Source organism: Sturnira hondurensis, unplaced genomic scaffold (genome assembly GCF_014824575.4).
Source record: "Sturnira hondurensis isolate 20B ecotype Veracruz unplaced genomic scaffold, ASM1482457v3 Scaffold0009244, whole genome shotgun sequence".
In the NCBI taxonomy this organism is placed as follows: domain Eukaryota; kingdom Metazoa; phylum Chordata; class Mammalia; order Chiroptera; family Phyllostomidae; genus Sturnira; species Sturnira hondurensis.
The window spans coordinates 5,047,342-5,062,701 of NW_028081875.1; the positions used below are offsets into that span (position 1 = coordinate 5,047,342).

Genomic DNA, 15,360 nt, shown 5'->3' on the forward strand with positions numbered 1-15,360 from the left:
GTTATTTATTTTAAAGGTATGCAAAATACCCCTCCCCACACCTTTTTACTCAAGTACAGTGCTTATCACTGAATTCTGTATGATTAGAAGCCAACAGGGGGTTACTCTTTTGGGAAAAGGGGATAGGTCCAGTTCTGCTTACTGAGCTGCACACTGTCATCTCTGTACTTTTTTTAATGTAAGCTATACCTCAATAGAAGGTCCTTCCCAAACGAAGCAAAACAAAACACCCACCGCCTCTCGGAAGACAGTACAATTACCTTTCTGTGCACATGCAGCCTGCAGAGAGCCACTTCCAGAAAAGACTCAACAATCCTGTCACATACACAGCACAAAATCCGACAGCAACCAGACCCTCAGAAAGCAAACTTGATTCCTGAACAGAACCATTCTGCAGTTCTCTTCAGTTGCTTCCCACGTTTCCCAGCCTGGCATGTAGCAGCCGTGGCAGGTATAAGTGAGGTTTACTTTAAGAAGCTAAGTTTCCAATCAAACTGGGGAGAGGTAGAGTGTGCTGTTGTTTTGAACTCCAGAGAAGTCCTCATTCAAGCTAACACAGACTGCACTAACCTATGAGGTTACTGTATTTTACATGTGTATATGTATGTGTATATACACACACACACACACACACACACACACACACACACACACAATTAAACAAAATAAGGCACTGACCTGTGAGGTTACTGTAATATATATATAATAAAGCAAAGTGGGTACTTACCTATTTGGTCTTCAGGGATCAGCGACTCAATGGGGGGATCCAGCTCCGAGCTCTGAGACAAGTAGTTCTTCACCTGGGTCATGAACTGCCTGATGGTCTGTAGCATGTCTGTGCTGGAGACATGGCACTCCTTGTTCTCCTGAAGAAAGCTCACATAGTCTTGCACCAGGCAACCGAAATAGGTGCACTTGTCTCGGGACAGCTCCGAGATCCTGCGGACCATGCGCTTCTCGGGGGTCATGAAGGAGCTGAACACCCCACTCATTTTGCGTAGCTGGGACTTGACAAGCTTGGGCAGCACGAAGGAACTGTTCCTCTTCTTTTTGGACTTGATGGGGGGGGCCATGGTCTCCTGGTCACTTTCATCTTCATAGTCCTCCAGGCTGCTGTTGGTGTCAGCCTCATAGCCAAACAGAGGCATGCTGCGGTCGAACTCCAGTGAGTCGGAGGAGGAAGTGGAAATGCTCATGTCGCTGAGCCTCTGTCTGCCTCCATGCCACGGGAGCCGTGATTCAGAGCAGGCGGGCTGGGCCCTTGTGCAATCCGCCAGGGCCTCCGCAGGCGGGGCGCCACCTGGGCTGCCAGCTGTGTGGGACTCCTGCCCCTGCTCCAGCTCCTGCTCCTGGCCCTGGCAAGGCCAGCTGCCGGTCAAGGTCTTTGCGCTGCCTTCCGCCTGAAGAAAAGAAGCCTGCTTCTTCAACCGGGGTGGAGGGATGGGGGTTGGTTTCATTCCAAGCAGAGCTACGTTCCCATGTTTGTTATGGTTGACTGTTTCTGGCATGCTCACCCGCGTTTCAGTCGTGGACAGCTGAGGGCTTGTGTGCAGACTATTAATAGCTGGTGGCGGGGGCCTGGGTGGGGGTGACCGAGGCCTCTCAGTGCCATTCGCATTGGGAGTCCTTGTGCAGGGCCGCTTCAGGCCTCCACTGAGGTCCTGGCTGTGCACTTTCAAGAAAAGAGGATTAATAAAACACAGGGCTCCGTTGGTCTGGCTGCACTCCAGTTCTGAAGGCGTCCTGGTTTTTATAGAATGCACTCCATTTATAAGGCAGAGCTGACGGGAGGCAGGACAAACACCGTCTGAGGAGACAGTCCTATGGGGAGGTGGAGGGTTTGGGAGTTTGTTGTCAGCTGGAGAGCTCCAAAAATCTGAAAGTCATTATCAGTGAACACAAGAATGTAAATATAGTACACTTGGGTAATTCCTTCACAAATTTAAAACAGCATATTTTCATGACGATGCTTGTCTTTGGAGGAGTAGGTATTTCACTTGGTTTTCTTTTTTTCTCCCTGCTTTAACTGTGTTACTGGAAGGGGCAGAAATGCTGCCAGACCTGGCTGTGGGCTCATAGCGAGCCTCCTGGGGCTTTCACCTTCCAAACCCTTGAGAAATGGTTTGGCAAATGTTCAAAGCCAGCCTGGCCTTTCCACAGGTGAGGAAAAAAGAACCAGCTGCAGTTCTTTTTTTACAGTATAGGCTTGGGAAAGGCCATGGGGCTCCCCAACTTTACAAAAATCAAGTCCAGTTACAAAGCAAAAGCACCCTTCCCAATCCACTTCTCCCGGGGGCACCCTCCACAGAGGGCCTAGCAGTTCCCCTTTAACAAGCAGGACCAGCAGATGGGCCTGAGGGATGTTACACAATCTGCTTGGGGTTTTACATGTTCAGCATTAAAACCCCCAAATGAGGAAAAATATACTCATAGGTCCCATCAGCAAAAACAAGGACAGCAAACTTATGCAAATGTTAAGTCCAAGTTCAGGCATTTATCTTTGTGGTTTGCTGCCCATCCTTCCCAAATCCTGTAACCTCCTCACCATGGCCATACATACTCAGCACTCTACGGAGCAGTGCATGTTGCTATTGCAACTATACTGCCAGTGTCCCTTTTTACAGATGGATATCAGTTTTCCAAGCAAATGGAGGGAGGCACGATTGGTAACAAATGTCTGTTGTAATTTCCATTTGGAATAGGTCATTGCCTGTCTATGGCTTTGCCTCGCTGTTTGCTTAAAATTTCTTTCTTATGGGTCTAGAATGGCTGGTCGTGGGAACTGGGGTGAGACTGATATTGGGAGAACTTGCTGGTTTGTCTGTGGTGAAAACAAGCCTGACATTGGGGCTGTATCACCTACTTTCTCTCATCCTTCCTTTCCTTCTTTCTCATTCTGTGCTATCCAACACCAGAGCCAACAGTTACCTGTATCTACTGTGCACTTGAAATTCAGCTAGTGCAACAGAGAAATTCAGTTGTAAATTTTATTTAATGTTACTTAATTAAGACTTAAAAACTGATGCTCAATCCAGTTACAGGAAAACTTTTGAGTAGGTTTAGATTTGGGTATGTGAATCTACTTTTCAACTATAAATTTAATGAAATCTAAATAAAGATTATGCATTTCTCATGAAAATTTACTGGCTAAAGGGATGTGTTGTAGGATAAAATATACTAAATTTCAAACATTTAGTATGAAAAAAAGAATGTAAAATATTTGATTAATATTTAATATTGATTATATGTTGAAATAGCATTACAGATATATTTCATTATAAGCATTAATTTCATCTGTGTCTTTTAATTTTTCTTTGATGTGGTGACTTGGAAATTAAAGATTACACACTGGCTGGCCTTATATGTAGTTCTGTTAGCTAGTGTGGATCTTGGTGGAACTGCTCCCATTGCCTTTGGCTTTTCCGTAGACTTCTACAGCCATTGCTGAAAGACTTTATAAGGCTTAGCTTAGTACACTTAGCTCACAGGTGTGCATTTCTCCCATACAGAATATAAACCTGGGTGGTGGGGGAGGAGGAGATGGACACAATTAACCTTTGAAACCTTACTCTGGGGCACAGTGCCCACCAGAGAGGGGACCCTTCAGAAATATTTTTAGTTGAACAAATAAATGAGGTATAGAATTTAAAAAAGTGTTGTCTCTTTACAAAATGGATAATGTGTACATTGGCAATTATGAGGTGAATATATATTAATTAATGTTAACCACATTTGCTTCTGCTTAGTGGTCACTAGAACAAACTTTTTGCCTTTATCTATGCAGGGCACGAATGCTGTCCATGACACTTGAGTTCTTCAGCCCCAGCACAAAGCACATACTTCCTGCTGTACCCCAAACCAGGAGTTATGAGGACAGAAGGCACCAGAGAAAACTGAAAACTGATATATGTCTTCAAGGGGCCTACCATCTAGCTGATCATGTTAACTCAAATTCAGGAACTATTTAAAATTCTCTCCAAAGGTGTATAAAACTTAGTTTGTAGGAAATGGCAAAACATTTATACAGCTCAGATATTTTTACCAGGATTCTGTTCTCCAGTCCTACTACCCAACTGCCCATCAGAGAGGCCTCAGGCACATGTGGCAATTTTTTTGTGGCAATTCAAGATTCAGAATGGAATCTGAACCTACCTCCAGGCTTCCTACAAGTTATGCAGGGTCCTTTGGCAATGACACCTGCTTCAAAACAAGTTTACATTAACAGAAAATAGGCCAAAGGGGGAATACATATATTTGTATTTCTTGGATTAAATATCATAGTTTCTTAGGTCTTAGGAATCCTGGCACTTGCTCTTCAAGGTGGCAAACTTCCATTCAAATACTATGGCCTGGTTGTTTATCTGAAGACTGAAGCCCTATGATCTTAACAGAATTTTCCCTTAAGATAATTTCCCTTCTCATCTAGGAGGAAAGGGTTTTTTTGCAAAAGTTAAACCCACATGAGTTCCCCAGGGCAGTGGGAGAAAGAAGTACAACTGTGTGAATCGTATGTCCTGATCCACTGTCAACTACTATCCAGCAGCATGGTGTTGGGTTTATGGGCATCAGCAAAGAGGCAGGAGAGGGAGCAAGGGCCCAGCTGGCCAGAGCAAGGAGATGCACGGCAGCATCAGAACACCAGAATTGAAAATGAACAATAAAGGAAGTGCAACAGATGTTACCCTAAATGCTTGTGCCGTCAGATTCCTCAAAGCACAGAAGTGCTGTCATGCCTGTGTGTTCCTATGGAACCAAGCTGATTCACATGAGAGGCGCTGTGCTGGGTTTCCCTTTCTGTCAAGCACTGCCTTTTCCCAGCAAGATGCCACGAAGGGAAAGAAATAACACATTACAGAAGTTTACATTACATTTGGACATTCTTGATAACTCAAACTCAAAAGATGCTGGTATACAGGGGTTACCCAGACAAACTCAGCACCTGACCCTGAAGATTGGTTCAACATTGACTTAGAAAAGGACTCTCAGAAGGTATGATTCAGGGACCTCTGAATCCACCTGGACATGGGGATTATTTTTTGTGGTTATGGTGTACAATCAGCCAACCTAACATTGACTTTGCTCCATGGATTCATTTCAAAAGAGACCTAGGTGGGGTCTTCACTTACTTAGTCCCAGCTGGGCTAGTTCTTCAAGCTGAGCTTCAGTCTTCGCTGTTGAAATGGCATAAGGCAACTTCAAGGTAAACGGCAGAACATCCCTAATTTTTCAAAAAAGAGAATGTTTGTAATTACATGACATGTTTCTATCTCTTACTTTTATTTCCATCTCGGAGATGTTTGGGCTTAAACTATTTTAAGTAGACATCAAATCATGCCTAACTGGAACTTATCTTTACTGATGATAGGACATGTAAGATTATAATTTCTTTCTCTGTTAACACACCCAGGACACGCTGAGAGACATGCCAGCATTGTTTCAGTGAGGACCAGATTTCCTTCCTGGTTAGCTAAAATGTACCTAGAGTTAATATTGGAACCATTCAATATGCTGGTGGATCTGTCATAGACATAAACATCATTGCTAATTTGCTAAATGCTCTGAATGTTGGACCCCAATTCCCAGGGCAAAAATGTACAATCCTAAACCAACATTTATTATTCCATTGCCTTATACATGGCAGATTCTCAATGCATTTTGAGATAAAACTTCCTCTTGTGTTTTAGGGCAGTGTACATGAACCCAAGAGGGTCTTCGTTATACTGCATACTCTGACTCAGGAGGTCTGGGTAAGGTTGCAGATTCGGTACTTCTGCCAAACTCCCAGGCCATACTGCTGTACCTGTGATCCCACTTGGAGTAGGAAGATACATCTACAGGACCTCATGCAACAACATGGTCTCCAAGCAGCATGACACCATGTGCAGACTGCCAAACACATGCGTTGCAGCATCACAGGCCAAAAGGCCTGACAAGAAAATGCTGAACTGGTGCCAGGCACTTCCATTCCTAGGCATATTGTCACCCCTAGTAAATGCATGGACCATGATCTTCTGCTTTCTCAGAAAAAAAAAGGGCAGGCTTAATAAAAATTTGTTCCTTTCCGCCATGCTCTAAGCATTGGTGAATTCCCCACAGGACTCAGCACATGGCCTTGCCTGATATAGACAGGAAGAAAGTGTGTTCTGAATAAATGAATGAATGAATATTCAATAACAAGTTATTTTTATAGTGGTGGTATTGGCCTTACAATGAATTCATTCATTCAGCAAATGTCTATAGTCATATGTGATATGTCAGGTACTATTCCAGGTGCTGGGGAAAAAAAGACAAATTACCCACCTGCATGAAGCTGCATTCAAATGGACACCAACAGACAACAAACAATTATGCAATTATAGAATATACAAGAAGGGGATGTGTGCCGTGGATAAAAATAAAGTGCAATAGGGGAATAAGAAAGAGTGTTCAAGTGTGAGCAGTGGCCAGGGAAGGCCCCATGAACAGGTAGCATTTGACTGAAGATCTAAGGGTAGCCAGGGAGTAAACTGTGAGGAAAAGAACTTTCCAGGCAGAGGAAACAGCAGGTGCAAAGGTCCTAGGATGGGAGAGGGTCTGACATCTATGAAGAGTATCTAGGGGCCATGGTGGCTGGGGTGGAGTAAGTGACAAAACTCGGAGCTTCTGCCTGTGTTTTGTCTACATAAGCTGCCCTGAAAATTTCTATTGAAGAGAATAACTACACCAAATTACTTGTTTACAATAAGATTAGGCAACATTCTAGGTTGCATCAGATTAAATCTGGATGACCGACAGTTTTGGAACCTGTGAAGCTGTTGACAATGAATGCCAAACAAGAAATATCAATGGAAAAAGCAAAACATGAATAAAATGTAATAGTGTCACAAGGGCTCTAATATACTGCTAACAAAAATGCTGGGAGTTGGCACTCGGGAGGCTCCTCTTTCCTGGGGTGTCAAGTCTGGGTCACCTCCTGCTTCCAGAAGACTCTTTCACCTGCCCCCAAACACAGTGAACACCTCCTTCTACTCGTCCTCTCGCATCTGTTCTAGACGAAGCAGGTGGAGCCTCAGGGGATGGCAGCATCTGTCATAGCTGCCGCCTGGCCCCAGATACACAATGGCCCTGATTACAGTTTTAAATGAAGATCAGTGGTAACCAGAACTTTGTAACACCAAAGTATCATGCAAATATATGTTTTTATGGCTTTACCTACTTAATTAATATCTACTTTCATTAGACAATTTTGGGGAAAAGCCACATACAACAAAACCAGCCTTTGTTTATTTTAAGCTTTTACCGTGCCCATTGCAGTACCTGGAGCCTAAATATCACATGATTGTTTTGGGTTTTTCTTAATGACATATTTGACAGGAAACCACACCTGCTACTTGCTAATTGGTGGTCTTAGGCTTTAATCTACTAGAAAATTAGATGTTGTGCAGGAGTCCTCTCCCATTGTGCCAGCCAGGGCAGAGCATAGCATTTCTTCCATAAACACACTCACTCACACACACACATGGGAGGGCACTTCCTCCTCATCTATACCCTGTTAAGAAAAGGGGCCCTGATTCTAAAACTTGCCTAAGAAAATAAATTCATTTTAGGTATAAACATTTCACCCAAGAGTCTTAGCACACACATAATCTAGATTTACTTTTTATTTTAACTTTGCTCTATATGTCATATTGCTAAAGGGAAGGAGACTGACTTTACTGAACACCTACTACTGCAATGCACCAAGTACCTTACCTCATGTCGGGCTCACATACATCCTGAGAGGAAACTTGCATGCCCTCCATTCCACCGATCAAGAGCATAGATGACACAGATGGAGAGACCCCTACATCACTCACAGAGCTGACGTGGAATGAAGTGGAACTCTGGTGTGTTGGACCCCACATCTGTGGATCTGAGCTATCTAGTGGGAAAATATGGCCTTAGTATTAAGGCAGGCCTGGATTCAAGTGCAGTATTTGCAATTAATTGAATGTAGGCAAGTCTCTCACTCTCTCCGAGCCAAAGTATCTTCATGATCCTGATTTCAGGGTTTCCATGAAGATTAGAAATAATGTATTAATAGGTACGATGCCTAGCACAGACCCAGAAAACCCCTGAAATTATAATTATACTTAATAATTAATAATAAAAATTATTTTCTCAGCCCCTTGCTACTTAAAATGTAGTTGTAGGACCAGCAGCATCAGCCTTATCACCTGGGCGCTTATTGAAAATGAAATCTCAGGCGCCGTCTCCGACCCTCTCGGAATCTGCATTCTAAAAGATTACAGATATTTTAGTACAAGTTTTCGAGGCAGTGCTCTAGACTACACAGATTACTGCAAACTGACAGAGACCTACTAGGCATTGGTGGCCAAGGCGTGCATCACCACTATTTGTATCCTCAACTATACTTTTCAACATGCCTTTCTAACATGGCAATCATATGCTTATTGATTCATGAATTCTTGTCTAGTACATGGGTGCATATATGCTCTGTGTGAAGACCAGAGCTTACACTCCAGTCACATTCTCTATTTGAATATATTTATGTACTAACAACCAACTAGAACATTTCAAAAATATTTTGATAAGACTGGATCAAATCAATTAGAATACAGATTTAAGTAAATGAGTAACATGATGAAAAGGAGAAACAAAGACATCAAGAAACTGCATTTTTTTTAAAGAAATAGGAAAATGAATCTGAGGCCTCCCTCATCACAAAATGTCAATGTTGGGATTTTTCTGTCAGTACCTTATCTCAACACCAGGTTCTATAGTTTATGAAAGGCTTTCTTGTACTTTATCTCCTTCAATCACTGGACAGCCCTGGGCAGCAGGCATTCCAGTCTATTAAGAACACTAAGGGGAGAGATGGTATCTTTTGTGCATTGCTGCCAAATGCTATTTTATAGGTGTAGCAATCTTTTACAACAGTAGTCACCAGCAAGCAAACTATGAGGGGTAAACACTGGCCAACTTCACCTCTGACCAGCACGTTCATGTTGAAATTCACTCTCAGGGTCTGGTCGGCCTCCAGCCAGACCAGGTAGAGTTCCCAGGGCACGGTGCAGGCTCCTGCTCCAGCCTCCTTTCTGGTAGTGGCAGATCCCCTCACACAAGCCAAAGGCTCTGGCCCACACTTGGCAGGTTTTGTCCCTTAGTGGGCACTCACAGAGCTCTGATCCAATTCTAGATGAAGCCCTCATTTCTTCCTGCTAGGAAGCAGCATGGGGGTCCCTTCTGAAATTGTCTTCCCACCTTCAGACCATCAACTGCATAGCTTTCCCTGGCCTGGTGACCTCTAGGAGCAAACAACTTAATGCCTGCCCCCCAAGGGCTTAGTCCAACAGGTACAAGGAACATCTAACTCAGTCTTTGAGAAATAACCTGACCCTTAAATTAATATAAAATAAACCAATCTCAAACAAGTTTCTCAGGCTCAGCACTGGCTGTGAGAAGTGGTTTTTGAAAACAACCCTTAGTAGCCCATGCCTGCCATCAGGCTACCAGCTGCAACAGACACTCAGAAGAAGAAAGGAGGGCTGACTCGGCTCAGAGGAGGTAACGTCAATCTCTGCAGCTGAAGAGTTTGGACCTTAATTACTGAAAAAAACATTTGAGTTGAAAAACTGTTATGGATGGAAAGAAAAAAGAAAAAACCTCTCACAAACAACTGGTACCCTCCTGACACTTGTTAACCTTGTGATTTTTGGCTTAACTTCTTGTCAACTGAAAAAGTCACTTTAATGACGAAAAGGGCATGAGCACCCAGAGGACATGAAGGTCAGTGATGCACAATTTATAGGCTGGTGTAAGGAACCCGCATTTCTAGAATGACTTGCCCTCCTTGAAAAGTTTTCAGAAAAATTATCGAGGGCCTTTAAATGCTCCAGGTTTTGCATCATTTGGTCCCCTTCTCTCTGTGTGTGCATGCATGTGTGCATGTGTGCATGTGTGCGTGTATTTCCTCTGCTTGATGGGTCCAGGTAAAAGGAGACAAAGGAGCAGCTTGAGAACAAAATCATATAAATTAATGAAATTTTACATTTAGAGGGGTCAGGGGAATTATTTTGATCTTAATCTTAACACAGTTGACTTAGTGACCATTTTATTTTAGTAGCCAAAACTTCCAGTGACGTCTAATAGGTGTTAAGCCTTCTCCCTCTGCTTATTTTAATTAAGAGACCTTGGACCAATTATACCGCACACTAAGCAGGTGTTGAGAATTATAAGAGAGGAAGAGGCCTTACCTGCTGATGCAGTAGAAAGCAATGAGCCGGAATAAATCTGCAAAGCTGATTCCTGAGCCTTCCAGGGAAAAGGCTGGAAAGAGAGATTTTGGAAACCAGCTGAGTGTCTCTGGTCATGTTCTGGAAAAGGAAAGCCCCTTCACTGTTATCCACTGTGTGCAAAGGACCATCCCAGTGCTCTCAAACAACTACTGTGCAATTTACCAGAACCAGCTGTCAGGAAGATGTATGTCAGCAAGAAACAGGCCAGTGAAGAGTGGATGGCCTAGAAACTCAGCCCCTGACTCACTCAGAGCACATGCTCTGATGCTTAGTAAATAGACCAGCACAGACTCAAATTGCACAACGATCTTTTTTTCAACAGTTCAGAACACAAAGTTGGGCAGAGGTTAAGGGACCAGTCTGGCTAGAGTGAGAAGCCATCAGCACATGACAGGGCTCGGGGAACACCAAGGCCCCCACTTCCCTTGACCCTCCTGAAGATGAGTCTCCTGGGTTACATACCTCCTTGCCCAAACAGGCCACCCCTGATAAAAACACATGGCAGAAAGTGCACAAAGCCTGGAGGATAATACAAGATCTCGGTAAGTCAGCTTTTGTTTAAATTCAGCATGAAAGATTCTAAAACTCATTTATGCAGAATGCTTCCCACCCCCACTGCTGCCACCACAAGTGCACAAGCTTCCTAATGGAGAAGAGATGTTTTGGGAAGACAGTGTGCCATTTTGTATATCTTCCAAATGGTGGAACAGTGTGTGGTTTGACTTCAAATACTCATTGATTTGCCAGCCACAACTTTACCATGTTGGCGGGGGCCATTCACGCAGTCAACTCTTCCAAAAATACTACAAATATCCTTAGCTTTGTGACGGTTTCTTCAATCAAATGGGGTTTTCTCTCTTTTATAACACTCCATATGCTCATTTATTTTGCTTATTATTTGCTTATGATGTATTATTTTGGTTATTTAGTATATCTGTAGCACCAAAACACACCTATGCTCTTATATATCTACTGAGAGACACAGAAACACACACATGTGGACCACAATTTAGTGAGTTAAGTAGGAGGGTAGTGGGAATTGACATTTTTAAAAATGGGGTACCTCATGTGAAAACAATCTATACAAATATAAGGTGGTATTTATTATTATTAAGCCACATTATCCAGATGTTATGACAAAATAGCCATCTGTTTTTATAGCAAGTCCTTCCTTTTCCAAAGCACCTCAATTCATAGAGAAGATAGGCCATGAGAAGGGGTCATCATAGTGGGACTAAGGCCTGGGGTAACCAGCTATGGCTACCCTAATGCTTTGTGCATACTAGCTCTTTCAACCACTTTAAGTTCCCTAGAAAGGAATAGGGAAGTGATAGAGGTCCTGACAAAAGAGAGAGGAAAAATCTTTAGGTGGGAGGGACCTGAGATGAACATCAAGAAAGCTTTAAAGTACAAATACTAAATGAGTTTCCATACTAACTTATTGTGGTGAACTTTGGATATTAAAAGGGATTTAAAAACCAGTTCTTGAATAGCAGACTTCTAAAGGCCAACTCAGAATTGCCTTTTTCACTTGATATTTAATTCATCATCTTCAAAATGGTAGGTTTGAAGTCTATCTTCTGATCACCTCCTAATATAAATAAACTGGTATGAATCATTCACCAGGTTTAATGACTGTTCCTGAGTCTGATGTGGAAGTTTTTCCCTGGTACTAGTGACTTTGTGAGACCTGGAGGAAAAACATTGCAGAACCTCAGTTTGCCACTGAACTTGAGGCTGATCACATAGAGGCTGGGAGGTTTCACTTCTGCTGAAATTGTCTCCTCTAGATTTAGTTAAAGGCCATATGACTTAGTGAGACTATGAAGTCCGGTCTGAGTATACTCCCATATCTGCCCTTAAATTGACCTCGATACCTTCAGGTTCTCAATGCATGGACTGAGGCTCTCTGAGGTCAAAATTGAGAAGTGAGAATCCTCGTCTTAGTCTTGGGACTGAAACAGTCAACAGCTTCCAAACTCACTTCTGGCCATTGCACCTCAGTTTGCTAACCTATGATTTCAATGAAGCCTTTGCTTTTGGGGTGCAGATCTGTCTTCTAATCCTTCTCGGAGGCTAGCCATACCTCAGAATTACTCGTTCTCCTTTTAATTCAAAACTTGGTCATGAAATGGCAGGAAGCAAACCAATGCTATGAACACTGCTCTCACCTCAAAACTTCCGTTAATTTTCCGAAAGGGCTGGATCCTGACTCTGATTAGCCTCATTTCATAGAAAACCGAACAGTGATTGCCTGGAGGGAACAAGTCCGCTCAAGGATTACTCACAAAGATGTGCAGACACACGTTTCAGTATTAGATCCCATAAAGAGGCAACCTGCCCTGCAGCTTAGTCATCAGCAAACCTGGGCACCAAATCCTGCTCTGTAACTGGGAAGCCAGTGAGGAAATTAACCTCTATTAAGCCTCTGCCACATGTCAAGCAATTAGCTGCATACTTTGCACATATGTTGCTTAACTGAACTATTAACAACTCTCCGAGAGGTTATTCTCAGACCACTATACAGAGAAGGAAACTGAAGTTCCTAGGGTAGGTTACCTGCCTAGTCATTCAGTGAACAAATGACAATGTCAGGACTCAGGCCCATGTCTGTCTGTCTTGAAGCACAGGTTCAATCCACCTACTAGAAAGGCCTGAGGCCCTTGTGTCAACCAGAACCTAACCATCCAGTGACAACTTACTGTATGTGCTTTCTTTTATGGCAAATTCCTTGAGTGGGACTCCAAATTCACAGGGCAGGCGAAGTGAGAGGACTTTCTTTTGCATTTTGGTGGATTTATGAACCAGGAAGATCTAGGAGGGAAAGAAATTCAAGCTTAGGAAACATCTAGAAAGTTGGAACCTGGGCATATGACTTTCTACACATACAACATCCATGAATAGAGCCCCCTTTATAGCTGAACTACAAAGCTCAATGCAGGACTCTCTGTTCCACGAAAAAGATGTGATCTGAAGAGAGCATGCCACAGACATTTTTCCTTGGTAACTGACTTCTCTAGAATTCTACTTTCCCTTTGACAGAAGCTTCTCCATGAGGTAAGAGCTCCCTTAGTCTGCAGAAGCATCTTCAGTTTGGTGACTGTTTTGGGTGACACATGCTCTAGCCTGGTCTTATATGGGTATTGTGGTTGATGAAACCTAGATTCTAAACACAGGCAACATGAGAAAAGTATGGGTGATGAATCAGAGGTTCATTGGCTAAGTTAGCTCATGGTTATATTTATGATAAACATTTGAATTTGTTGTCAAAAATGAAAAAAGAGGAGTTGTCTTTCACATTAAAATGTGAATGTCTAGCTTCTCTTGGAAAATGAGATGACATGGCATGGCATGGCGACAATCACTGGAGCCAAAAAATATGACTGCTCCAGTTGGAAAGTGGGTAGGTGTGCTCTGAAATTCATTATAGCCAATACCAAGGCTTGTGGTCCACTTACTCCTGGCTCACTTCACTTTCAACAGCTCCTTCCAGGTCCTAATGTTTTCAGACATGTGTTTACTTTAAACCAGCCCAACTCCCAGTACTGATGTCTCAGGACACCTTTCTGGCTTCCATCTCCACAGAGGCAAGTATGCCATCCACTGCTGTTCAGTCTGTGCACTGCACAATAATCCAAACTTGAGAAAATGGGGGCACCATTTACTGAGACTATAGATAAAATGTTATCCCCTGGAGTGTGCAGTGGTGGCTTAGCTGAGTCCTGGTTCCTGTCTGTAGTATATGATCCTTCTCCAAGGTACTGTCCTGTTTCTTTAACCTCTTCTCTTCTTTCTTCTGCATTTGAACACTGCTCTCTGTTCCCCTACCATTCTTTACATTTTCCACCTAATCTTTACTTTGGTTTGTATGTCCAGTCAATAGCTCCTAAGAAACATTTTGGTGCGGGGGGTGGGGGGGTGGGGGAGGGGTTGAAGGGAAGGTGGTAGGAATGAGGTGTTTGGTAAAGGGTGAAACAGGAAGACCTCTGAGTTCTCTCTTTCTTCTTAGTCCCCATGAGAAGGCAGCCATGGAATTTATTTGGTAGCCATTTCTGGGAGTCAGTGTCTGTGGAGCACTCTGAAATTGAAGCAGATATTTCCTAAACACCATCCTGCTGGGTAAAAGCCCAAAGCACTGCTGAGAGGCAGCTGTTAGTGGGTGGAAAAGAAGTCATATTCTCTTACGCAGGTGGAGATTTCTTTGAGCCTTGGGGTTTAGGGAGAGTATAACTTCTAAGCCTTATTTCCTGAATCTTAGTAGCCTTGGATCAGGGGTCAGTGAAGTATGGCCCGTAGACCAAATCCATCCTGCCACCTGCTCTTGTAAATTAAGTTTTACTGAAACACAGACATGCTCATTTGTTTACCTACTGCCTATGGCTGCATCTGCATTACAAGGCAGAGTTGAGTAATTGTGACAGAGACTATATGGACCACAAAGTCAAAAATATTGGCACTCTGGCCCTTTACAGAAACAATCTGCCAAGCTCTGTCTCAGACTGTACATTAACCAAGGATGGTGGGCACCCCAAGGACCCATGCCATTATGGCTAGTCTTACAAATCCCCCTCTCACACCTGCTTTTCCTGTTCTTTAGCATTCTCCCTTCTCCTGGTGCATTTGACCTCTACTGATCCATGTTGCTTGTTTTCTCATGCTTTCCTCAGCCTGCCCCATCTCATTGGGTGGGTCCTGTATTTGGTAGGGATCACTAGGTGGCTAGAAGAAATATCCCACCTACCTGTTCCCCACAAAGTCTCAGTAGGAATGGGCGTGCCTGACACCAGAGGATCTCCTACCCAGCAACAGAGTCACCTCCCTCTTTAGAATTTTTGGCAGAAATGCAGAAGCAGACAACTTAACCTCTGAAAAGCGGGGGCCTCCCAGAAGGGGTCTTGATCATACAGACCAAACAACAACCCAGGCAACAACCCAGTGTGCTGGCCAAGGAATTTTCTGCAAAGTTGATCAAATACTGTGCCTGTCACCTGAGCATGTTCCAACAGAGTTCTTAGTCCTGTCTATTTCTGTGAGATAAGAAACAAAGACTCACTTATAAATCAAAAAGTGGTAACAGACAGGC

The 15,360-nt window shown here is 43.3% G+C and overlaps 1 protein-coding gene across 6 annotated transcripts in view; it reads right to left on the reverse strand.

Annotated features, from left to right (window-relative positions):
* The window catches only part of RIN2 (Ras and Rab interactor 2), a 241,542-nt gene that overhangs the window by 23,445 nt on the left and 202,737 nt on the right, over positions 1-15,360 (reverse strand). For all 6 annotated transcript variants that reach the window (XM_037057024.1, XM_037057028.1, XM_037057025.1 and 3 more), the window contains 4 exons: positions 12,980-13,091; positions 10,236-10,308; positions 5,127-5,218; positions 728-1,876 (listed from right to left, as the gene is read on the reverse strand). In XM_037057024.1, the coding sequence (XP_036912919.1) occupies positions 728-1,876; positions 5,127-5,218; positions 10,236-10,308; positions 12,980-13,091 (1,426 nt within the window). The remainder of the gene's footprint in view (positions 1-727; positions 1,877-5,126; positions 5,219-10,235; positions 10,309-12,979; positions 13,092-15,360) is intronic.